The 27,534-nt window shown below is 41.7% G+C and overlaps 1 protein-coding gene across 1 annotated transcript; it reads right to left on the bottom strand.

Moving 5' to 3' along the window:
* Nucleotides 1-6,178: 6,178 nt before the first annotated feature.
* On the bottom strand, nt 6,179-6,949 carry LOC117484276 (high choriolytic enzyme 1-like). Its single transcript, XM_034132749.1, has one exon. It carries the CDS (start codon nt 6,947-6,949, stop codon nt 6,179-6,181), a length of 771 nt encoding a protein of 256 aa, XP_033988640.1.
* Between the last annotated feature and the right edge of the window lie 20,585 nt (nt 6,950-27,534).

Here is a 27,534-nt window from a genome sequence, read left to right as displayed (position 1 = left end):
AGTGGGAATGATGGGAGGAAGAAGGTGATGCTGGCACAGGCCGGAGTCACGTTGCCCCTGGTATTCTCACAGAAGGTGGCCGGCCTAATGATGAGGAAGATTGCTTCTCTGTAAATGGCTGCCAAGTTGAAGTTGGATAGGGGTGAGGTGTGTGTGAGAGTGTGTACGTCAGGGGGTTGTTAGATGCCTTGGTATCTGGCCCCACATCAGAGAAATAGATTGGCAGACAATATCCGCCCAATCCATGCACTCCCACACATTCACACAACCGGCATGCAATTATATGCACACACACACGCACTCATGCTATAAGTAGATTTTGTTTATATAACTTACGAATATAATTGGAATGCAAACTGGACATATGGATGCATTAAGATTTTCTTTCTCAGTCTTTTAATTGAATTTTTTTTTTTCTGTGGGACGTCCATGTATTTTAAATGAAATAAGTGAAGGAAGTTGTCAAAGCGTGTGCTGCCCCATTGGATATTTACTGAGATCTAATTTTCTATTATTTCTTGGATATCACTAACAGTGTGTGAAAATGAAAGGTCAGATAAACGGTTCAGCAAACCTCAAATCTTCAACATGAATGTATTAACATAACCTCAAGGGTGGTTGCTGTTAAACCAGTTTTAATAAAGTTGTACATTTTACTCAAACTTTGATAAGAAATGTTGCCTTGCCTTGCCTTGCCTTACATAAAAAAACGACAAATTATCTCTAGAAGATGAGCTGATGAATTAAAAACCCATAAACAGTTGTTAATCCACTAAAACATGTTGACATGAGTGCAAATCTGCATTTAGGCCCATCAGTGCTTTGTGCTAAATGCTAACGACTGTATGCTAACATAACATATGTGACTTGCTCTATTGAAATTTCAAAGTTGTATTTATCATCTGAATTTGCCAAAACAAGTTTAATATTCTGAAAGCCAAGACTTTGTTTATTTGAAATCAGATGAAAACCAACTGTCACGGACCCTGCCATGTTACCTATAATAATAATAATAACTTTAATTTATATAGCGCCTTTCATCAACCCAAGGTCGCTTAAAGGTGGGGTAGGTAAGTTTGAGAAACCGGCTCGAGATACACTTTTTGTTATATTCCATGGAATGCTCTTAACATCCCGATAGCAATGAATATCTTAAGTGCTTTGACAAAAAATCCATGTCATCTGTGGAAGCCGTAGTACTGTAAAAAGCACGACCAATCATTTTAGCCGGCCCGGCTAAAATAACTGGATGGCCTACCTGCCTGTTAGCCTTCCATCTGTGCACAAACTTATCTCGTGCCCTCATTGGTCATGTGCGCGTTCGTGTGTGTTGGAAGAGGGGCTCTGTAAGGAAGTGGCAGATTTTTTCCGGTTGTGTATTTTCAAATGACAGCGCACTCGAGCTGGTTTCTCCAAAATGACCTACCCCACCTTTAACAAAGAAATATATAAGGACAAAACATAAAACAGGGGGCAGAAATGGAAGTGTTACATTGCAGGAGGGGAAAGAGTGAGTTAATGTTGGAAGGCTTTGTTGAACAGATGAGTTTTCAGGGTTGATTTGAAGATGTTCAAAGAAGGGGCGTTACGGATTTCATTAGGGAGGGAGTTCCAGAGGGTTGGGGCAGCGACACTAAAGGCACGGTCCCCGAAGGTGCGGAGGCGTGAATGGGGAATGGAGAGCAGGCCGGAGTCTGAGGATCGAAGGGTGCGGGACGGGATGTAAGGGTGGAGGAGATCTGTGAGGTACTGAGGGGAGAGGGCATGGAGGGACTTGTAGGTGACGAGGAGGAGTTTGTAGGTGATGCGGCACTTGACCGGGAGCCAGTGGAGGTTGAAGAGAGTGGGGGTGATATGCTGCCAGGGCTTGGTGCGTGTGAGAACCCTGGCAGCTGAGTTCTAGATGTACTGGAGTCTGTCCAGGGTTTTGCTGGGAACCCCGGACAGGAGTCCGTTGCAATAGTCCAGGCGGGAGCTAATGAAAGAGTGAATGAGCTTCTCTGCAACCAGTGGCGAGCTCTCTGAGGGCCTAGGATATTCTAAAAAATAATATTTGAAAACATTTTTAAAAAAAAACATTTAAAAAATATATTATTTTAGTTATAGTTTTCATTAGTTTTACCAAAATAACTTGATTTAATTGTATTTAAAATAACATTTCCAAATAAATAAATCCTTTGAATCTGCCTGTTCAGTTTCTGTTGGAATGTGAAGGGTTAAATGAAAGAAGCTCCTTTTGCCATCTCTGCGAGTTACTGTGAAGATAGGAGGTGATTGGTGGTCCTGCTATGAATTCACAGAGGGCAGTAACAGATTTACAGTAACTCAACGAGAGAGTAATGTCAAATGACAGTACAATTGACCAATCATATCTTCCCTCTAAATGGGTGGGCTTTATTTTCGCGGACTTTATTACAAGTTCCGTCCGCTGTGAAGTTGATGCATGTGTGTTATAGAGTGGTGCAGTGACGCGTCCTAAAACCCGGAAGTAAGCTGCGCTCGGGTTCCCTCGACAAAAAGCAATGGGATTTCTCCATAGGATTTTGGAAAATAGCTCGAAATAAGGTCTGTGGAAAACAAACCTGTTAGATAAATGCACGTTTTGTTCAGCCGGATAATATCCACATGTCTACCTTACTTTTATAATTTTCGAATCATAAATCTAATTGATAGATTTATGATTAGCATAATAGCATGGAGTAAAAACTCCACACATGTAGCTCACAATAGGAAGTTGTCTTGACTTTCTTACTTACTAGAAATAAACATTTGGTAAAGCATGTGTAGGTACGACATGATACGGGCACAAAACCTGTTCATAGTTTAACCATAAACTACCAAGGCTCTTGCTGTTCCTTACATTTTTTGGACAATTTCAACATCAGCCAGGTCAATCCTTTTTCAACATTACTCCTCGTTCTCAGGAACAGCAAGGCTATGTTCTCTCATGAGCTCATCGAACATTATGATGAAGTACTAGTGAGCTAGTAAGGCAAAGTCAGTGTAATGTCTCGATTGAACGATTCAGACATTTGCACTCTCAAATACAGCTTGTTTTGGTATAGAATGGTGCACTACGGAGTCCTAAAGATTAAGCATTTTACCACTTCCTGTCGCCTTGACTCGAAGTTGATCTTTTTTTTACGTGTTTGTGGTTAAGCGTTGGAGATACGTCAGTAAAAACTTTTTATTATATGTACAGCACTTTGGCTCGACCAAAAATCGTTTAAAAATGTGCTATATAAATAAAACTTGATTTGATTTGATTTGAAAAACTCCACTTGTGAATGTCCCAAGCTTCTATGTGTCATACAAATGGAGGCTGCTAACAAGTGACTAAATCAACTACTAAACTTCATCACGCCATGAGTCCGCCCTTAGATTAGCATTGGTGATACGCAGCCATGCGACCACGGTTTAGTTTGTTTTATCTAATTTGAGCTTTTTATTTTTGCAGATTGCATTTACCCTTCAATAATCAAAAGTTGTTTTAATACGTGGAGCAGTGGCGAGCCGTCAGGCCCCTTTGAATCTGCCTATTCAGTTTCTGTTGGAATGTGAAGGGTTAAATGAAAGAAGCTCCTTTCTGCGAGTTACTGTGAAGATTCAGATCAAGATCAAGATGTAAATTCACAGAGGGCCCGCTATAGTAACTCAATGAGAGTGTAATGTCAAGTGACTACAATTGACCAATCATATCTTCCCTCTAAATGGGTGGGCTTTATTATCGCGGACTTTATGACAAGTTCCGCCCGCTGCACTGCCAAGTTTATGCATGTGTTATAACAACGGGTCAAGCTAGGCGGAAGTAGCTAATTAGCATACGTTCATTCACGATGGCTCATATCAGTGATAGTGATGACATTGTTGCGAAACTACTAACCGAGTCATTTTCAATAATGAGTTACACTGATAAATTGGAGTTAATTACCAAAGGGCGACCAACACCACAGCTTAATTTAGTTAAAAAAAGAAAACGGTTCGAGAGGCATTTTAATATCGGCAATTACGCTAGATACAACTGGATGACCGGATCAACCAGGGAACAAAAGCTTTACTGCTGGGATTGCTTGCTTTTTGGCGCGGACAGTGGGTCATGGGCCAGAGATGGATATTCTGATTTAGGAAGTTTATCCAAATCAGCACATCGCCATCAGAATGCTTCAGGTCACCTCAGAGCTACTATTCGCCTTAAAACATTTGGGGACACCAGGATAGAGCTCCAGCTGGATGAGCAACAACGCCGGGATATCATCGCTCATAATGAAAAGGTGAAGAGGAACCGAGGAATTTTGAAACGCCTCATAAATTGTGTGGTGTACTTGGGCAAGCAGGAGTTGCCGTTCCGAGGTCACGATGAGAGTGTAACTTCATCAAACAGTGGCAGAATATGACGGCGACCTGCACACACACCTCGCCACATCAACAGTCTTTACCGGCACGTCTTCGAGGATTCAGAATGACCTGATCAGCGCTGTTGCTAGTGTAATAACGGATAGCATGAAAGAGGAGCTGAGGAAGGCACCTTTTGTGGCGGTCATGTTGGATGAAACAACAGACATTAGCAAGGTGGCGCAGATGTCATAAGTGCTTCGATATGTCACTGAAGATGGGATAAAAGAACGTTTTTTCAAGTACGAAGATGTGACAGAGGACAAACGAGCAGAGGCCATAGCTACACGGCTGCTGGAGTTCCTGAGGGAGAGTGGCTATGACAAAGTGGTCGTGCAGTGCTACGATGGAGCAGCTGTTATGGCCTCTGGATTGAATGGGGTGCAAGCGAAAGTTAAGGAAACCATTCCAAAGGCCCTTTTCATTCACTGCTATGCTCACATCTTAAATCTCGTCTTGGCAAAGGGAGCTTCCAAGATAAGAAAGTGTAAGGCCTTCTTCTCCCACCTCTCTGGCTTGGCCACCTTTTTCAGCCGCTCAGCAAAGCGCACCAAGCTACTGGATGATATTTGCCAGCATAGGCTTCCACGGGCAGCTCCTACTCGCTGGTGCTTTCATTCTCGCTTGGTGTGCACAGTGGCAGAGAAGACCAGGGAATTGAGAGAGGTAAGATAATAATAATGACCGTAATGAAAATATTAACAATAATAAAGAAATGATATAGTGTTGGAAACTACCCACTCATAAAAACATGAAGGTAAAGAACTATGCTAACTATTACATTAAATGAAAAGCTAATCTTAGTGTTTACTGGAGGTCTAGAAGTTGTTTTTTCTAAACTAAGCATTATTCTCGTAGGTGTTTGAGCACATCGTAGACCATCACACAGAGTTTGATGACGAAACTGTTCATTGCGCTGATGGATTTCAGCTTTTGGTTGAAAACCTTCCACGCCATCTTCTCCTACTCGGATGTTGTTTTTCTAATACTTCAAAACAAAGGTTTTGATATGCAGTTCTGCCTGGCCAGAGTGGATCAGCTACAACGACAAATTGAACAGGAGAAGGAGAACTTTGATTCATGACTTTTTATTTAATGCATTTTAACGGCTGTAATCATTGATAACGTGAAGCCGGAAGGGACGTCATGTAAACAACGGGGTAGTCTTTCAATAAAGCTTTTTAAAATAAAACTGTACATTCATTTAATATTCAGCAATAATAACATCTCGGCGTCAATAAATGTAGTGTGTGTGTTTTAGTGTGCAAAACTACGTGTAATTTTCACCTTAAATTCACTTTTTCTCAAAAACGTAAGATTAGCCACATGCTAATGCTAACCGGAGATGAAGAATTTTCAGAATAAAAGTTTTAAGTGTGTGTGTGAACTTCCGGTTTTTCAGAATAAAACAGCTTTAATTAAAACCGTAATATTTAATCTAAATTACGCCATATAAACATTGATTTTAATTTCTTACACCACTGACGTGGAGATAATCCTTTTGAACTAAATGTGTTCAGTATTACAAAAATATTGGCCACAAAGCTTATTTTGTGCAATACACCGAAATCCAAGGGGGAACATTGAATTCCTTTTTAGAAATGGAGCCAATACGATGCAAACTTCCAGGTCGGCCTACAAAATGACCTCATCACTGCACCACCCTATTCTTTTGATAATTTTAACTTTGCAGTGCATGTGTAAAAGGAGCTTTAGATTAGCATTGAAATTCAACAGAAAAAAGTTGAAAAAGAATATGAATGCTTTTTATTTACCTGTATCATCTTTATTGGCAGCCATAGAGCCTGTTGATCCTCACAATGTCCCAGTAGGACATGCCCTTTCTCTGGCCGATCTGGACATTGGGGTTTGGGATGGGGGCGATGGTGTCCTTCCCCCACTGGTTGGAGAAGGCTGTTTTTCCATAGTGCACGATGGAGGTGTAGTCATAGGGAGTGTTCAGGTTGTTGGTGGCCTGCCTGTAGAAGTTGAAAGCTTTCTCGTCGGGAATGTAATCCCAGTTGATCCTGACGTGTGAGTCACGGTCGCTCCTGGTCTGTTCGTGCTGGAAGCCCAGAGCGTGGTTGATCTCGTGCTGGATAGCGCCATGGTAGATGCAGCCCTGCCTGTTGAGAGAGAGCACCTGTCTGTCTCCCGTTCTGCCCAGATGGGAGTAACACCCGCCCTTGTTTTCAATGCTGATGTAGTCGTACTGGTTCTGGCGGGGGACGAAGTGGAGGCAGGTAAAGCTGTTAAAGGCCCTCATGGCGTAGGCGATCTTCTGTCTCTCCAAGCTGGTGAATTGACTGCTCGTGGTGAAGGGGATCGTCACCAAGCCGTTGGAGCCTTTCTTCCACAGGCAGTTCTGGGACCAGCACTTCATGGCATTTCTGGTTTTGGGAGCCAGCAGGATCTCATCAGTGGCGTTGTTGGAGGTCAGAATCCTGGTGGTGATGTCGACAGTGTCTTCCTCTTCTTCGATTCCTTCCTCCTGGAGAGGAAGTGCCTGAGAGAGGCCGAGCAGGAGCAGCAGCTGCAGGCTGGCAGAGGGAGTCATCTTCAGGGTCGGTCTGGAGGCTGTGGAGCTGCTGTGGAGAGACTCCTTGAAGTTTGATGTTTGACTCAGTTCAGTCCAGGGTCTTTATACTCACCTCTACAGGTGTGTCAGCAGGAGGATTACGGGTTGGGGTCTTCAGTTCTTCTTCTTTCGTGTAACGTCAGAGGTCCAACTCGGTGTCGCATGCCCGCATCTCTGGTCCTAAGTCGAAGAGGCTGGCTTCCGAGGGTGGTCTATATAAAGGGCAGGTGGTTATTATGTGTTCGGCAGTCTGTTCAGGGTCACCGCACTCGCATGCAGCACTGTCTGCCAGGCCCCACTTCCAGTGGCGGAGCCAGGACATTTTCAGTGGGGTGGCCAGGATGGAACCAGTGATCATTTTGGGGTGTCATTGAAATCACTATTATATGAACATAAAAATACATCTCACTATAAAATAAGGGGTTATTTAAGGCACCTACAACACACCTCTACATTATTTGGGATTAAGCTAGTGGTGGAATAGATCAAATAATATTCAGTATATCTAACTATTTTTTTCTTATTCCCACAGCCAAAGTAACAACGAAAGATTACATTATACAAATGTAATGCAATATACAGACTGTTTAGCTTATGGTGATCAGCAGCCCTATGAGCTCATTCTCTCAGTGTATCATCGGGAATACAGAGACACACACACATCATTTAAAGGGGACCTATCATGCAAAATGCACTTTTGTACGTCTTTTATACATGAATATGTGTCCCCGGTGTTCCAGGGAACTCACCAAGTGTCAGAAAACACAACCCTCTCTATTTTCCTCCATACCCAAATCTCTAAAAAAGGGGCTGCAACGGATCTGATAAAAACTTATCCAGATTTGAACACTGTCCTGACGTCAGGACAGTGTTCAAATCTGCCACAAATCTGCCACAAAAGCAGCGAAGAAGACTTCCCGCGCATGGTTACCATGGTTACCCTTCTGTTTATTCTCCGCTGTGGCTTTTTTTCTCCCTCCCCGAGGCAAGCGTTTGCTCCTCCTGCTGCTTTAATTCAATGCAATCCCTCCCCGTCGAGGCAAGCACTGTAATTCTCTCCGGTTAGTCCACCAGCAGATGACAAACACCCACCTCTCCGCCTCTTCCAAGGAACGAGGGGACCGTGCAGCAGAGTTTCAGTTAGGTTTTCTTTCGCCGGTCAAGATGTCCGTTAAAGTTTAAATCTTCCGGACAAAATTAGAAAAGTGCCGGTCAAAGGTCTTCTTTGTTATTTATTGAGCTTTAAAACAAATGAATAACGACTCTATAATAATATAATAAAACACGGAGATCTATTTTTCTCCCCCTCTTCTGACTTGATCAGAGCACGCTATCCTCTCCTGCAGGGGGGCGTGGTCAGCTGCAGCTCACAGAATCAGCCCCCTGCAAAAACAGTGCTGGAAAGAGCAAATGGAGCCAAATGAGGCATGGCTAAAATGCATGATCTGTTTGGTATTTTGAAAACAGAAACGTATAAATATACCTTATATAGGTATGGCCCTACAATATATCATTTAAATATAGCATGATAGGTGTCCTTTAAATAAATTCAATTATTGGTTAAGAATAAACATCTTAAAGTAAATAACAATAAACAATAGCCCTTAACCCTGTAAGGCCCCCAGTTGTAATTTTACAACATTACTTTAAGCTATCCAAAAAAGTCAGTAAATGTTTTAGTTTTTTTAATTTTACATAGTCAAAAGGTCCTTTTGTTCAGCCTCACAATACTATTGGGTAGTAAATGTGTTTATAGGTCCTGCCCTCTGGCCATACATATAAGACTAACATTCCTGACAATAGATCTCAATAGTCATCTTTTATGGTGTAAATGCCTTTTTAATAATAACATTTTTGAATGGAACATTCTCAACATGAATGCATCAATCCAAATAAATATAACTTAAATATGTGGGAAAATACTGTGTTTGAAATGTATAATTGAAATGAGATGTTAGCTTTTTGTTGTGATATATATATATATATATATATATATATATATATATATATATTGTATTCCAGTCTCCCTTCAGATATGTTAAGTGGCATGTAATTCAACACAATGTTGCTCACCTCCTTCAGTTGGGAGAAAAGCTGGTTCAGGTTCAGCATTATGGGGGGGACAGGGCTGCTGAGCCTAAAGATGGATCTGTTGGTCCTGGCACCAGGGGCAGGGACAACTGATTTAGCTGCTAAAAATCTACCTGCATTTGTTAAATGTTAGCTAATAGAGCAGTGAAATTTAAAACCTCTGCATTTTCTTTATAGATATTAACAGTACTTAATGTCAGCTTAGTAAAAAAAACAACATAAAAATTATTATTTACAATGGACTACGCTTAGCTAACAGACTAATTTCCACCACTCATGGACCACACCACACCCACCTTTTATCTTGAAAAACTGGGTGACATACTGACGCCCTTTAGTCCCTCTCTATTTTCTTTCTCTCCTTTCTTTTCTTTTTGAAAGCCTGACTTTCTGAGTCGTTGAGACATGGCACACACGTAAGTACTAGCATCCCTACTCACATGCTCTCACTCCCTGCTAAAGTGCCGTTTTGAGGTGGAGGCAGAGTCGGGACCAAACCATTACATGTAAATAGAAGGGGGTGTACCAGAGGCTTTGGATAATTAACTTTTGGAAGAAAATAAGTTAAATGAATTGTAAGTTTAGTGAGTACATTATCAATATAACGTTATATTAATGTTAATTATTGATGAATGATGAAAGGTTACTTAAACATTTTTTTCTTAATGTTCTAAAATTGTTTGGGCCCCCGTGGTGAGGGTGTTTGGGGTGGCCAGGATTCAGCTCCGCCACTGCCCATTTTTCATTGATGTTTTGAAGCAACCGACCCCAGTTCGTAGACTGTTTAGTGTGGTCCATTGGGCAAGAGGGACACAGGGGTAGGCTTCAAGCATCCAGTTATAATCCGGAGGGCGTTGTTGATGACCACGTCAACCTGACTTGCGTGAGGGCTTCTGCTCCAGGCTGGGGCGCAGTATTCCGCTGCAGAGAAGACCAGGGCTTGGGTTGATAATCACAGCGTCTTAGCGGAGGCTCCCCAGGTTGTTCCAGCGAGGCAGCGGATCAGCGCAACCCTTGATGTTACCTTGGCCTTGACTTCTTCAAGGTGTTGTTTGAAGGACAGTGTCCCATCCAGACGCACGGCGAGGTACTTCGGGGCTTGCTGGACCTCCAGACGTTTGTTATTGATGCGCAACTCAAGTTCCCTCCTAGTTTCTCTGGTGCTAAGATGGTATGACGCTGCTACTGTCTTTCCGATGTTGAGCTGTAGACGCCACCTTTGAAAGTATGCTACCAGGGTGCCCATGTCGTTGTTAAGGCCATCTTCCATCGCCTTCCATGTTGGTAATCTCAGCATGATGGCTAGATCGTCTGCATAGCCGTACTTTCTGGATGATGTGTCAGGTAGGTCGTGTACATATATGTTGAACAGCATCGGCGAGAGAACCGACCCCTGCGGAACACCGTTCCTCAGTCTTCTGAGCCTGCTGCGCTGGCCATTGCTGGTCTGGAGGACGAAGCTGCGGTTGGTAAGCGTCTCCATGATGAACTTAACCATATTAATTTCATTTCAAACCTTTATTTATCCAGATTGTCCCTTGAGATCATAGATCTCTTTTTCAAGGGAGACCTGCAGCAATTAGGTTCCACATGAAACATAAAACAACATAAAACAATAGAGGATATCATACAACATATTTACAAGCTACATTTACAAATACCAATAGTTTCAATGAGCATTTAATTTAGACTTGCTTTAAAAACATTCAGAGGAATAAAATTGCTCAGTTTCAATTTTAGCTGTAGACTGTTCCAAGCAAGTGGCGCTGCGCACATAAAAGCTGTCTTACCTAAGACAGTCCTTGCTCTTGGCACATCTAACAATACTACATCATGTGATCTCAGACAATAGCTGCTTGCAACTCTCTGTGTTATCAGTGAACAGATGTAATACGGGAGTTTACCCAACATAGCTTTATAAATAAACGTGTACCAATGACTGAGCCTCCGTACAGTAAGTGATGGCAAACCTGCCTTGGTATACAGTGTACAGTGATGTGTAAGTGCTTTACAATTTGTGACAAATCTCAGTGCACTGTGATAGGCGGCATCTAACTTGTTCAGGCAATGGGCAGGTGCATTCATATAGATCAGATCAGCACAGGTAAAAAGGTCACAGTGACTAGCCTTTTCCTGGCTTCAAAAGAGAAACAGGACTTGTTTCTGAAAAAGAAACCTAGTCTAACCCTCAGCTTTTTAAGCAGGTTATTGACCTGACGTTTAAAAGTGAGACAATCATCAAGCCAGATACCAAGGTATTTGTAACAGGCAACCACTTCAAGTATTATTCCTTGCGCAGTTACAATATCCAAAGCAGTCTCTGGAGTCTTTTTTGCTTTTGAGAAGAGCATTACCTTGGTTTTATCAACATTTAAAAGAAGCTTTAGTTCAGAGAGCTGAGTCTGAATAATGTTAAAAACAGCCTGTAATTTAACACCAGCCTCCTTAATGCACAGTACATCACGGTATCATCCGCATACAAATGTAAAGTAGCTTCATCCACATTTTCACCTAAACTGTTGATATATATGGAGAATAAAAGTGGACCTAAAACAGAACCTTGGGGAACACCATTAGCAATGTTCAACCACTCAGAAGTGAGCCCATCAAAGTGAACACATTGGGACCTTTCAGAGAGGTAGTTCACAAACCACCCCACTGCATGGCTGGATATGCCAATACTGGCCAGCCTCTGCTTCAAGATGCGATGATCGACGGTGTCAAGCGCTTTGGAAAGGTCAATAAATAGAGCTGCACAACTCTGCTTATTATCTAAAATACTTGTAATGTCATTCACCACTTTCATTGTCGCAGTGATGGTGCTATGTTGCTTTCTGAAGCCTGACTGATGTTTAGACAGGATATCATTTTTACATAAAAACTCCTTTACTTGTTCACTCACTAGGCGTTCAAGCACCTTCGCATATGCCGGTCTGGTATTGTCCTCAACAGCAACAGGTGGAGTCCACGGTGCCAGACGGTGTCGTATGCGGCAGTCAGGTCCAGGTACACTACCCCAGCTTTCTCATTGTCCTGGAAGCTGTCTTCGATGTCCTGAGAGAGTAGTGTTACCTGGTCTACTGTTGACCTTCCACAACGAAAACCAGCTTGTTCCCGTGGAAGCTGTGAGTCCACCACTGGCTCGATGCGGCTATGGATCATCCTCTCCAAGATCTTGAATGGGACACAGAGCAGCTAGATGGGTCTGTATGACTTGGGATCTTCCGCAGGTTTATTAGGCTCCGGCAGAGCTATGACGGAGGCGCTGCGCCAGGTCTTTGGGAGCTTTGACCTCCGGTAGCACAATGAGAAGAATGCACAGAGCCAGCCAGATGTTGTTGAGCTCTGGTGGGTGACGAACTCCGGGTGGATGTTGTCGCGGCCCGAAGATTTGCCCGGCTGGAGCTTACTTATGGCCTCACTGAGTTCATCTGCTGTAAAGTCTCCCGAGAGGTTGGAATCGACACTGTCCACTCCCAAGATGGAAGACACCTCTTGCGATGTCAGTCGGGCAAAGTCTTTGTCTGCGTCCGGGAAGCAGACGTTCTTCAGGAGCTGGGATGCGAAGGCACCTGGGGGGCGTTGTATTTCTGCCTGTAAGCTGGTTGATGGTCTGCCACGCGTTACGACTAGAGTGGGTGAAGTCGATTGATTCGACGACTTCTGTCCATCTGGTCCTGCGGGTGACGTCCATCGTCTGGAGCAGTGCTGTTGGAGTCACATCCACCTCTTCTCTGGAGCTAGCCCTCTGGTGGTCACACAGAAGACGGCTGCACTCCTCGTCCCAACCCGGGATGTCGTTTCTGTTATAGCCACGCGGAATGGTCTTCTTTGCCGCACCCAGGAGGACCCCGCAGTAGGCTGCGTAGGCCGCGTCCGCTGCTTCTAGGTCTGGCAGACCAGCTGACCTTCTTGCTGTCTCCTCAACAAACGACTCCCAGTTGGCCTTTCGAAAGTTCCATCGTTTGACAGGTTTCCCTGGTTCCGGTTGCACCAGTGCTGGAATTTTAATGATGGCCGGTCGGTGATGTGAGCGGGGAAACCTGTCCAGGACGCGTCTCTCTGGTTTCGGGTCGTTACTGCGGCAGATGGCGAAGGCCAGGTCCGGGTTGGTGGAGGTATTCCAGCGTGCAGAGAAGAAGGTTGAAGGCTCCTTGGGGTCGTACAATAGCAGGGCATCAGTGTTGGAGGCCCATTCGCTCAGCGCCACTCCATTAGGTGTTGTGTGTTTGTAACCCCAGTCTGTGTGCTGACAGTTGAAGTCACCTGCATAGATGGCGGGTGCAATTACTGACGGGAGTGACATCGCAGACAGCTCTGATGGTGGGGGCTTGTATACGTTGATGACTGATGTTTCCTGGATTTTAGTAACCAGCCACTCAGTGTTAGAGCCTGGCAGGGATTGGCTACTGGTTGAACAGCTTATTTCAGTCCTGACGAAGGTTGCCACACCGTGTTGCTTGCTGTGGATGGACCCAGCGAGATGGAACCCAGGGATCTTAAGGATGTTATCGGATGTGCAGTGTGTCTCCTGCAGGAGCACAGCCGCTGCCCTGTTAGAATCAGCCAGGTGACGCACAACCTCGAGTTTGGCGATGGTTAGGCCCTCGACATTGAGTTGAAGCACTGTCAGGCCTTGGTTATCGACGGTCGAGATGACTGCCCGTCCGCTGTTCCAAGGCCTACCAGCTCAACGTTTGGTTGGCGACATTCGTTTCGCAAGTTGGTCTTGCACCAGGGGCGGATCTAGAAAAATATTCATGGGGTGGCAAGAGGGTGGCAGGAGATTTTGAGGGGTGGCATCCCCTGGCAGAAGTATATGCTGATTTAATCGCAGTCATATCAATCAATGTTAACTTGGAAAGCCACAATATTTATATTTTAACTCAATAACATCAGGATACATTATTGTGGCCCATCAGTAAAGCCTTAAATATAAGGTGGCAGACATAATTTAATGCATTTTAACTGAACAATAACTGAATGAGTTTGTTTCACTCTTAGACAGCAGGGGTACCAAATATATGCACAGACTGCTGCAATAAGTACATTAATTAACTGTCTCATCGATGTTTGTCTGAATGAATATGATAATATTAACAATCATATTATTCCTATCACCTGTCAATCACTGTTATGATTCACATATTCATTTATTATTGAATAAACTATATTTTTTGGAGTTAATGATGAATGTTCCTCAAGATGCTTGCTCACCCTCCTTCAAATTTGAAAGACAAATTACTATCATATATCAAAATTCAAAAGAATCAAAAGAACAGTTCAGCGCCCCACGACTTTATTGCAAACAGTTACAACCTTGACTTTACATCAGAAAGAACAAACATTAAAGAACTGACTAACTGCATCAATTAGGGTTAAACAACGTGTATTCAGCTAAAACATATACATCGCTGCAGTTATTATCCAGTGGAATGCCCTTACCTACTGGCCTAGTTAAATCAAATTGGTTACTTTTTTTTAGCTGGGCAGTGTAGTTTTACACACCGTCTTATTTGACTTTATCAGGATTTAAAACTGTTTTTTGGGGGCAGACCATAGGGGCAGACCCCCACAAAGAAAAAATATATATACACACATACAAGGTCATCATCTTAACAGTTGTTTATGCTCATCCGTGAGCAGAGCATCACGTTGGCATGCCTATTACAACTGAATGCAGCGATTACCATTTTGTTCAGCAAAACGCCTCACAAACTTATTAAGATCCAAAGCTTTAGTGCGTTTTGATTCAATGCTGAGTACAGCCAAACTTGACAGTCTCTTCTCTGTCATTGTAGACCGCAAATACCTCATTCCTTTCGTCTACTTGGGTCCGAATCATAGACTGTCCGAATGCTTCTCATTTTGCACCGTGCTGTTCAAATTAAATCGCCGCCAATCATATTTCCACCCTCGCGCCAGGGCCGGGGGGAAGCGTTACAAGACTCGCGTCTTGTGCTGCATTCACTTGCACTCGGACATTAGGGATTTTCTCTCATAAATGTCAGATGAGCCACAACTTTTATTTCAAAACAAAGCTGCCAACTGGGGTGGCAGCTGGGGTGGCAAGGCTATTTTTTAGGGTGGCAGTTGCCACCCCATGCCACCCCGGTAGATCCGCCCCTGTCTTGCACCATCTCTTGCTACTAACATAGGAGGCAACATGAAGGCTGTCGTCTTCTCCTCCCTGTCTTCACTGCTTGGCCTAACAAACATCTGAAGGGAGGACTCCACAGACAAACATGGTTTGTTACCTTTGGTCATTAGATGGATTGGCGCAGCTCTAGGTTGGATTTGTTAAGCTAAACATGGTCTTTAACCAATAAGGCCTCATATTAGAGTCTCTTTCCTAAAGTAATCTAATATAAACAGAGCAATAATCTTTCGGAACTTTGTGTTAATATTGTGCCAAGTTGCGGTAATATTACATGTTTACCCCCATTGATCAGTCATTGGATTGACCCAATTTGCCACAGAAGTCCCATTTCTTCTAACAGGAATAACAGGTAAAGCTCTTAAATGCCCTCATGGCGTAGGCGATCTTCTGTCTCTCCGTGTGTGTGTGTGTGTGTGTGTGTGTGTGTGTGTGTGTGTGTGTGTGTGTGTTTAAGTAGATGCATGAGTGCATGTGTAGATATTTGTCATTTCAAACAACCCCTGTGTACTTTTTTTTTAATTTAAATTTTGTTTGATATTTCATTTGTCATTTTCGGGTCTCTAAAAATATATGATTTGCAAAACTGTACTTTTAATATGTGACCCCAAATAAATAAAGAATTAAAAAAAAGAAAAATAAGAAAATGAACGAGATATGATGTGAACGCAAAGTGTCAATGGGGGTCCCCTGGAATTATTGATTATTGAGGCTAGTAGCAGATGGGAAGAAACTGTTTTGATGGTGCATGTTTTAGGTTGTGATAGACAGCAGCCTCCTGCACCTGCATCGTTAAGTTTAATAGACTTACATTACAAACATCAATTTTTAGCCTTGACCCCATACCAATATCAGCACTGCACCACTGCTAGCTTCTCATTGGCTTGTTAACTTAACTTGTCTTGGCACGAAAACTGTTTGCTCCATGTCGGATTATATTTTTTCTGAAGTTGCCTTCTAATAATAGGGGGGAAAATTGTAAATGTTCTCTGTTCAACAATTCTTCATGGTTACTGTATGAACATGGACCAGTTTGACGCTGGTTACAAAGAAGTTAAAGGAAACGTCATTTTCTCCCTTTGACCTTTTTTTCATATCTCCACATTCAGTAAGTTTACGCTTATTTGACAAATTGAATTGAATTGAATTCAACTATAAGGCATTCCACACTTAATATAAACATATTTAATAATTAATTTAATAATTTAATTTAATCAATCTCTGCTTTTGCTTTCTGTCCCAGCCTGATGGACATCATTAAGAAGAAAGGTTTGACTAGTCAACTGTCAATTGTGTAAATTATCGTAATGCTAACGCTAAGACAAATATATTGTGCGGCAGCATTCATCGAGGTTTTCTGTAGATATCCACGTCTGTTTAAATTGTATTTTCCATTAACTAGTCTTTAAACACTGCCAGAGCCCATACCGGTTCCTGGTAGTGTTTACTTACTACACATTAGGACACAGTAGCTCTTTGACTAACTTTATACTGTGTCAAGCTGCTCAGGGATTCAGTCAGTTTGTCCAAACAAATCATGAATCACTTGTAAAGTGGGAATACTACTTGTTTACTGGCATTACTAAATAATGTCCTGTCTTTGTAGTTTATAACAGTCTGATGAGATTTGAATAATGAGAACACCTTCAAAGACGGAGGAAGACGAGGCCCAGAGCATAGCTAGAAGGCAGTTGTCATGGATGAAGTGAAGAACCCACCTCAGGCTAAGTGCCTCCTGTCTTTCCAAATGTATGAACTCCTATTTATTTAATTAAAAACAGGCTGAACTATAGAGCTGAGCTGACATACAAAATAAAAAATAAAAGCTTCCAAGTCTAGGGCAGGTCTGCGTGAATGGATAAAGAAAATAGTGATGAAGCTGATAAAACATATGTTTTGTATATGTCAACATCCAACTATGTTTTGTATTATTTTGAATAAAAGTGTAATCCAAGTACTGTGTTGATAGTGAATTATGTATATTTGTCTTTAAGGAAAATAATCCTGAAACTAAACTGGAATAATAAGTCATTTTAACCATATTTGCAAAAATCAAAACTCAAGTAAATTAACTGGTCACTGAATAGTTTCATTATCCACTATTGTATTTATGTCAATAAATACGACTGAATAAGTAGATTATTTTTTTATTACAAGTAAAAACAATTAATGTTTCTACAAAAAAAAAGCTATCTGTGTCTGCATTGACATAACATTGTACTGCATACTACATGCTATTAATGTAATGTTTAATGTACTGCACACAGCATCTCAAATTTAAATATTAACTATGCCATTACCAGCAGATTGCTCCCACTGACATATACTGAAGCAATATGTCTTCTGTGCATCACATAACTGTATTTATTCAAACCTTCCGAGCTACCGTTAAATGGAAATGATTCATCAAAAATCTTAATTTAACATCTGACAGTTAATTATTGAAATCATCTGTCCACCATTGGCAGGCCAGAAGAGATGCATTTTGATTAGAGTAAGCTTATGTTTCATACTCAGAAATTCTTGCTATTGTAGTATACATCGGAGCATTTCTTGCGTAATCAAAATCTATGCAGTGTGAGCACACTATTACCTAATTTGATGTCATGGTTAGTTAGAATTGTAGGTTAGCATGCCATGGGAAGTGTCAGCTTTTGCGTTGTAGCATTTCTCATAAGCACCACAAGTTATAGATGTTACATTACATTTTTGACTCAATGCCCTGGCTGATCATTGCCACTCTTCGAGTGGTTCTCCCTGTCTGATTGTCTGCAGGTGTGCTGGAGTCAGAGAAGCCATCCATCAGCTGAAACCCTTCCTGCAATCAGCACTCCTATAAAGACTCAGGGGCCATTTCTCAATGTCGAGTAAACCTGCTGCAGAGCCACTATTTCAAGTATACTACGTCATCGAGTGGCGCCGAAAGACTGTTTAAATGCATGTTAAATGCCCAGCATTCTGCGCCACTCTATGACGTAGTATACTTGAAATAGTGGCTCTACAGCAGGTGTACTCGACATTGAGAAACGGCCAGTGTGTTTCTCAATGTCGAGTACGCTTGCTTGGTAGCACATGTCTTCCGAGTCACTTGCTTCAGAAGCGAGGCAAGAATACTTCCTAGCCTCGGAAAACGAAGAGTGGAACAGGCGAGCAAGTGTGCAGGTGTGCGTCATATGAGAGGCCCCGCCTTACATTTTCCGCCACAGATTTGGGGAAATTGGTCCGTGCGCAAAGCATTGTGGGGATTTTAAGACAGCGGAGTCTACACATGTGCAGCCTCATTTGTATCATCTGTTGTAGACCCAAATACATTAAATTAAATAAGAACTCACTCTCAAAAAAGATTAACGCCATTCTTAAAATGTATAAACAAACAATAGTGAGATTAATATTGATTAGAGTGCACAATAGAAATAAAACAATTCAGAGAAGAAAAAGAGATATGTTATCTATCAAAACCCAGTTAGATTAACATTCATTGGATTGCACACTTTGTTTGTTTGTGTGGAAATGTAGCAAATTAACATTTTAAATAGCACTTAATGACTGACTGAATGGAAATGACAATAAATGAAAATGTAAAACGAAAAAAGCGATAATGAAAATGTTTCCAATAAATGAATAAAATAATTTTTGACCACTTTGTTGTTCAGATATATCACATATTTGTAACTAAATGATGCATTCATTGAAACAAAACACAGTATAAACTGAGGAGTGAGTCCCGTGAGTTTCATGTGTTTTCTTCACTCCGCTGGGAAACTCTGCTCTCATGTCAAGAAGCATCAGATCAGTGCATGCGCTGCATCGTCCAATCAGTGAGCGATACACAGTAAGGGGGATGGTCTGGTAGTTCCTCGATTATCGCTCCTCCATTAGTGCTCCTCGATCCTCGATCCTCGATCCTCGATCCTCGGTCCTCCGGCAGAAATAAGCGCCATGGGACGCTACTCAAGATGGCGCAGACAAATCAACTTCCGGTGATACCGAGGAGCGAGGAAATGAAAATAACCGACCTGAGATGCAGCCTCAGCCCTGCCACATCCACACTGCCAGATCGTAGAACCTGCTCGTCAGTGAATACATCAAGCTGTTAATATTAGAGATTCCATTGCTCATCTTTTCGCTTGCCTGATCCTGTTTTTCTTCCCCTGCAGTCCTGTCTGCTCTGCTCCAGCCCCTGTGGACCTACCGGACCCATAACCTCTGCCTCTGATTCCCTCCCACTCGGCTTCCCTTCACACCCCGGACTCCCCATCTCAGCCCCGATCAACCCAGCCTTTTTGCCCCTCAAAAAATAAACCCTTTTCAAAAGCTACTCCAGCTACTGTCTGTGTCTGCACCTGGGTCCACCTGTTCTGCTGCCCGCTTATATACAAAAAAATGCAGAAAACAACAAGACATTTCTAAACACAGCATCCCAACATATTTAGGTTGGTCGACCCATTTATCAGTCTTAACCATACTTTTTTGCCTTTTTAACTCCAAAATATGACACTTTTGACCCTTTCCGAGGCCAATGCCGGTCCTTTGGGCAATACTTTCAGATTTAAACGGGAGATACATTTGGGGCGTAGTAGTAGCAAAAGGACTTGGAACTGAAGGGTCGCCTGTTCAAGTCCCAATCAGAGCAAACATACAGTGGACTGGTAGCTGGCGAGGTGTTTTATGAGCAAGGAACCGAAGGCCCAACAGAGTGGAAAACTGAATATCCCCTTGGGGATTGATATAGGGTCACCTTATCTTATCTTCTTTAGAAAGCACGCTTGGAACACATTTAATTTAAAGTTGAAGTAGGGCAACAATGCATAGATTTGGCCATCTATTCTTTATGCTCTTTTTATTGGTCTCTCAGCTTTATACTGAGCTGAAACTCACTTTAAAGCTCAGTAAAGCCCAAGTAAATGTGCTGTCTGCACAATGCAAATCACTCAATACACAAACATAATTAGTTACGTATTTAAATATATGCACTGGGATAACCATCTATTTGTGCCTTCAAATACAACCAAGTCCAAATAGAAAGAGAGACACAAGTTTTTACTCAGCTGTGTAACGTAGCTATTGAAAGATGGAGGACGACTGAAATCAAAGTACACAGGCCTTGCATCCCAAGCATGAATCTGTGGGGATAATGGACCCACTGAATGTAGAGCAGCTAGCAATAAGGTGCTGCGGCGCATGAATAGAGATGGAGTGTGCTCCATGGCCCAATCATAAAGAGGCCCCCATGTGCACGGCCGTCATTTCAGCGGGAATTGAAAAACTGATAATACTACTACTTTCTGCCAGTTTTGGACGCTGTAAAGCAGGGAAATAACACAAACACAACACAATGTAAATCTACGCTGTTGTGTGAATTTCCCTTGACCTCGCCTCCAGTGTATCTGAGGGTGCTTTGCTTTATGAGAGGACCAGACAGATAAAGGATGTTGTTTCCGTGCCGTCACAGTGCTTTGTCTCCCCATTGGCATGAATAATAAAGGCTATTCACCTTGTTTATCTTTCAATTCAATATTTACTCCTTGTCAGATGCATTTGGGGGCTTTTCATCATCACCGTTCTCCAAGCGCAACATATTCCTCTATGGCATTTGTCCTCGCTGTTAATGTCTGATGAATAAAGGGTTGGGGGGTTTGGGGGGGAGGGGTGATTCCTGTGCCACAGTTGCCTTGTTCTTCACTGTCTGTTGATGTTTATAGCATCTTCGCAAACGTCACACTTCCTCCCCAAGGATTCCTCCTCTTTCCGGGACTCCCTTTCCTTACCCTCAAGGTAAATTTGGGTTTGATTGAATTTGGCAAGGCAAAGTAGGTCATTGGCTTTGATCAGTCTTTTGCTTTGTTAGTGTGAAGGTTAAACCTGAGGCGGGTACAAAACCACCAGCAGCTTCGGACGGCCACACCTTTTCTTTCTTCTTTTCTCCCTGTTTATTTCCACCACTCTACAGTGTTATGAAAATGTGTTCTCCACCATGTATTTTCACATAGAGAAACTACCACATCGATAAACAAGAGCACAGATTGTGACACAGTTGTTAAAACACATTTTCGTAGTTGGGCCCAAAAATACTTTTTTCCATTGACTAACATTGAGAAAGAGACATTTGTAAAGCAATGTATAACTTTCTCTGAGCTTAATAAAATGCCCATTCCGAACACTTGAATGGCCTGCGCATGCTCTATGGCCCCGTTGCCAAAAGTTCCCTGGAAAATCTAGGTATTTTTATTTCTCGAGGTAGGCCATTTTCGCATGATGCACTTTGATCAACTTTCAGGAATGAACTGGGCCCCGCCTCCAACGCTGTATCCACATCTATTTATACATTATTGAGATAAACACATAAGCACTGTTTTCATGTTACTATATTTCTTTTAAAAGGCAATCTGCATTTACGTTACAAAATGCATCTAATTGAATTTTGTGCTTCCAAATGTCGTTCATTATTATTGTGTCTATTTTGATATGTATGTGTGTTTTTGTGAATATATAAAATAATAAAGATCAAGTAAACCAAAAGCAAATTGCTACACGTGTATATTATTCTTTAGATTGTTATAGAGCATAGAACAGCCTTTTCAAGTCCAAGGTAAAGGACATCTTCCAATATATCTTGCTAAAATGCAGATTCAAATAACTAATCGCAGACATTTCTATTAAAAGATGTTACAAAACGTTATTTTTCACAAGTTTCATTTTGATTGCATGTGTGTAATCTTGGTCTTTCAGCTCAACTACCTCTATCACATAGACAAGGGAATATTTCAAACAAACCTGGGCCTCTGTTGGAAAAGTACTAATCAGGAGTACGACATGAACATCTTCAAGGCAACAAATGGACAGCGGTAAGGTCTGACATAAGATATAGGAGGGGCCCCTCTGTAAACCTGCCAAGAGCAGGTCATTAGTGTGAAGTAAGGAAATGAGGAAGACCCCCAGTAGGCCTGTGGGATCTCTGCAGGATATCTACACACTAGTCACAGTTACATGGCTATTGAAAAGCCGACAAGCTATTAGTTCTTGAGATGTGTGGTCATTGACTAAAGCTGTTGGACGCGTTGGACAAGAAGAACAGGGCACTTACAAAAATCATTAAAATGCGTCCTGATGAGGCCCTTGAATGTGTTATGCCTTTTAAGAACAGCAGCTACACTGTTTCTTTTAACAACTGGGTTTCTAGAATAAATATCAATTAGTTATTACATTAACAAAATGTCAGAAAATAGGGAAAAAGTACATCCCAGTTTTTCAATCTCCAAGCTACTGTATGCCTTTAATTGTCTTGTTTTATAAGTCCCAAAACCAAAGGATATTCACTTAAAGGTAGGGTAGGTAAGTTTGAGAAACCGGCTCGAGATACACTTTTTGTTATATTCCATGGAATGCTCTTAACATCCCGATAGCAATGAATATCTTCAGTGCTTTGACAAAAAATCCATAAAAAAATGTCATCTGTGGAAGCCGTAGTACTGTAAAAAGCACGACCAATCATTTTAGCCGGCCCAGCTAAAATAACTGGATGGCCTACCTGCCTGTCAGCCTTCCATCTGTGCACAAACACATCTCGTGCCCTCATTGGTCATGTGCGCGTCCGTGTGTGTTGGAGGAGGGGCTCTATAAGGGAGTGGCAGATTTTCTCCGGTTGTGTATTTTCAAATTCTAGCGATCTCGAGCCGGTTTCTCAAACTTACCTACCCTACCTTTAATTTTATATTAAAAAGAGAAATGTGGACATCTCCCTATTTGAGAGGCTAAACAAAATAAAAGCTCTGCCATTTTTGCATGAAAAATAACTAAGACAATAAAATGCATTATCAAAAGAGATTGGCTCAAATCGGCCAAACCAAAGCAAATGAAATCTTCTTAAAATAAATTACCAGTTGTAGCATTGGGTTATTTCAGACCTGAATATTGGACAATACCATTATGTTCTGTAGCTGCTGTGTGCCATCTGAGAAGAAGAATAACAACTTATAGGGAATCAAACTATAGCTAAATGGCTATTGTTATTTCTGACCATTGACCCTTTGCACACATAAGACCACGTCTCCTCCTTTTATCATCAACAGCCGTGAAGGAGAGGGGCGGAAGGGTGGGGGGATTTGGAGCACTCCACAGGCACGTTGCACACAATTAGCCAGCTACAGAGGGACCGTATGGCTGTCATGTCTCCCGTTGTTCCGAGGTGAAGACGAGGCTGTTTCTGAAGGCAGAGTGCCTGGTAAACAGAGGTACTCGGCCCCGCACCCCCTGCATCCACACACACACACACACACACACACACACACACACACACACACACACACACACACACACACACACACACACACACACACACACACACACACACACACACACACACACACACACACACACACACACACACACACACACACCACACACACACACACACACACACACACACACACACACACACACACACACACACACACACACACACACACACACACACACACACACACACACACACACACACACACACACACACACACACACACCCACCCACCCCTAGAGGAGCCCCGCTCTGTTTAGCACGTTCAAAGCCAAGACTGCAGCCCTTCAAGCTAAGCAGTCATTGGACAGCCCGTTTTACTGTCCTGGTGTTTGGACCTGTGTCACATTTACAGACGAACTGGGCTGGAATGGCCTACCAGCTAATTGGGTAAGATAGCAGCTTTATTTCATTTGGCCATTGGCAGCCCAATCTCTGCATGCCTAACGCCTTCACAAGGACATAACTGTAGACGCTATTGTAAATAAGGAAGATACTTTTGTATGGTATATTACAGCCAAACTCAACAAGAGTGTATATCAATTATACCAACTTGGCTGTGTCTGAAATCACTCCCAATTTCACATTTCAGTGCAATACTGTATATTTAAGAGATCCTATCATGCTTTTGGGGGGTTTTCCCTTTCCTGTATAATATGTTATAAAAGTTTGTTTGCATGTACATGGTCTACAAAGGCTGAAATCACCAAGTTCCCTGGTAGTCACACACTCTTGTATGTACTACATTTATGGACTATATTATACCATTTAAAGATCTCTCAGTGGAGTGAAAGAGTTTAATAGCAGGTACTTTCTTTTCACTAAAAACCTCTATCTAAAAGTCTAACTGTTAGTAGAAATTGACAAGTGTCAGGACTCAAACTTCGGGTTCCACATAGAGAAACTGCTCAATGTTTAAGAAGCTGTTGATGATAGTCAGAATAGCATTTTAACATGCCATGTAGATGTTAGCAAGTCAACAAATTCCATTGCAACCCCATATTGTCTCAGAATAGTACATTCTGGATGGCAGTGCCATGACAAGTTGTGCTCTGAGAAAAAGATACCATAGATATGGAATATCTATAGAGATAACTTTCTGACCAAAGCAGGTCACAAAGCTACAATTAGAGGGTTTACAAATAAATCCTAGGAGAAATGTTCTTGCAAGTACAGTATTCCTATACTGAATCTTCTACAATTAAACAAAGATAAAACTCAGTTAATTGTTTTTTTAAACAAGGAGGAACAATTAAAAGTAAGTGCACAGCTTCAATTGGCAATGTTAAAAACAAAGAGCCAGAAATCTAGGAGTAGTCTCGGGTCAGTCGAGGATTAAGGGACGTCTCAGCAGTAATTGGAAAATGTGTTCCTGCATTTATCTTCAGTAGACTTGATTACTGCAACTCTCACTTCTTTTAAGACTGAATACGTTACTATTTGCTACTGTCTTTTATAAAATCCAATAATTATACTATTTGCTGCTGCCCTTTATTAACTCCTATACTTATTCATTTCTTACACAGTGCTATTCTGTAACTCTTATTCTTGTATTTTATTCCTGGCCTTTTCTATTTTTGTCTTTTTCTGTCCGGCTTGTTTGATTTCTAATCTTTTGTCTTTTCAACAGTTGATTTAATTGCATTTAAATGTCATTCTCCAATGTGTTACTTTAACACTTTGTCTTGGTGCTTCTAATCATTCTGGCAAGGCACTTTGAAATCCATTTTTGAAATGTTCTTTATAACTACACTTGCCTTAACCTTTGCTGAATCTATTAGAATACTTTGATATAGTAAACTGTGTACAATGCACTGACATACATAAAGTGTGAATTCTGACAGGGTAGTGTTTTCTCAAAAGTGGCTTTTTGTGCACTTTCTGGAAATGTTAATCGCAACATTTGACCACTTCTTCTTTTAATAGCATCCAGAAGCATTTCACCATGACTGTGGCCAGTAAAGATATCTACCGATTTGTCTGCTCACGTGACAATCGTACAAAAACTGGATATATGTCAGTGTATTATCTTTTACTTGCTTACAGTATATGTCTGTTTTTAGACAATATGAAACATATTCCAAAGTAAAAACAATTTACCTCCCTCCCCTTCCGCTAGATAGACAAGATGGCGACCATTGAGAGTAAAAATCTGTGATTATCCTGAGTACACTATCAGTTACCCATAGTGCATTGCAGTTTGCCTTACATATGCACTAAAAAATAACAAGAGTAAGTTTGGATGATGGTATCACCTTCTGTTCAGCCCGCCCCACTGCAGCAGGACAGTGTTTTGTTTTATTTTTATCTAAACAAAGTTAAAAATATTTAACATGTCACATGTCCAAATTGCAGCGTTTCCCTAAAATATGCATTCACCAAGTGTGAACGGAGGAACTGTTTTCGAGATTGTACATGTGTGTTCTCATTTATGACATTTCTTTGAGCACACTGTTTTTCAGTTTTTTTTTAACAAATTGTACTGTTAAGTGGCGGGGTCAAAATATGTCCCCAGCGTCCACAGCCTATATGACTCCTATAGTAGGGAGAGTGCAAATTGACACCCAGCGATTGGATGCTATCTTCACTTATACACAAAGATCTGGTGTATTGATCAGGGAGATTGGTAAAAGAAAGTGGGAACAAAGAATGGAAGACCATGCCTCGAAAAGAATCTGCCGAAAAACATGATTTGAGGGAACAATTCATGTCTGGGACAGTCCCTTTAATCATACAACTAAATCTACACTCCAATGGCTTCTGACAACGAATATGAAAAGTCTTTGAGTTACCCAGCCAGAACTCAGAGTTAAATCCCTATGAAAATCTCCAGAATAACTTAGACACATCATCACATTATGCTCCTTATCCAGGCTGAGTAAGCTTGAGCACATCTGCATCTCAAGATGGGAGAAAATCACAGAAATCTTATGTGTAGAACTTTTGTATATGCTGATACCCACAAGGAGTAGATGGTGGAAATCACTGCCAAAAAATATTGACTTAGGGCTAGAACACCATATTAACAGTATTTCTGTACTTTATTTTCAATAAGTAGAACAAACTATGTCATTTTTGGAGGAATTCAGGAAACTTAACTAAACATTTGGCAAGTTTACAGGTCATTATAAAAGTGATAAAGGATATAAAAAAAGTGACATACGAACAGTAAAGTCTCCGTAGGAAAAGATTATACAAATCGAAAATCTATATCGATTTTCATCCCGGCTTAGTTAAAACTGGAACAGACATGTGAACGCCATTGTTTTCCTCTACGTATGCATTTGTATAGACATGGAATTTGTAATGGTTTCCCCTAAATGCTGCCAAAGTAGTTCCTATTATCCCATGAATTAATGCAACGATAAATCTCTAGCCCTCTCTCTCAATCCCTTAGTTGAGATGTCCAAAGTGACAGAGGAGAAGCAGTATTTGGTTTGACAGCCAGTCTGGGTCTTGGCCCCCCATTTCAGCAAATGGGCATGACTTATTTGCAGGTTTGGGGGCTGTGGAGCATGGGGCCAGGGCGATATTGACAGGATCATTTGCATGTCTGCCAAGTCGCAGGCAGGAGTGTGGCTGAAGGGAATAGATGGGATGTGATGGCTTCTATATTCCCCCCCGGCCCCATCGGTCGGAGGTGCTGTGTGAAATGATCGTCCGCTGGCTTTGGCCGAACCGAGAGCTGGCGACAACTTGGACGAGCTCCGATGTGATGTCTCTGTCAGCCGGGGCGTAACTACTTTTTCTGCCCGTGTCAACTCATTAACAGTTTTTCCGGGGAATTGGCAAGCTTCATCAGTACAGCATTTCTGTGTTTATTTCAGCTTTTGTTACCACAGACTCAGTGTTTAACGATTAATGCAATGTCGTCCGCATGTAGCATACATCATTTGTTTTTATTTGGAGCAGAGAGTGTGAGAGCTAAAAAAAAAATCCAGACAAGAAATTTTTTTTTTTCTTATGCGTGTCATATAAATGCAATACTGCGGTTTGGTTTAAACACATTTATATTACTTTGTT

Source organism: Trematomus bernacchii, unplaced genomic scaffold (genome assembly GCF_902827165.1).
Source record: "Trematomus bernacchii unplaced genomic scaffold, fTreBer1.1, whole genome shotgun sequence".
NCBI lineage: Eukaryota > Metazoa > Chordata > Actinopteri > Perciformes > Nototheniidae > Trematomus > Trematomus bernacchii.
The sequence above is the reverse complement of the archived record's forward strand: the minus strand, read 5'-3'. Positions and strand labels throughout refer to the sequence as shown.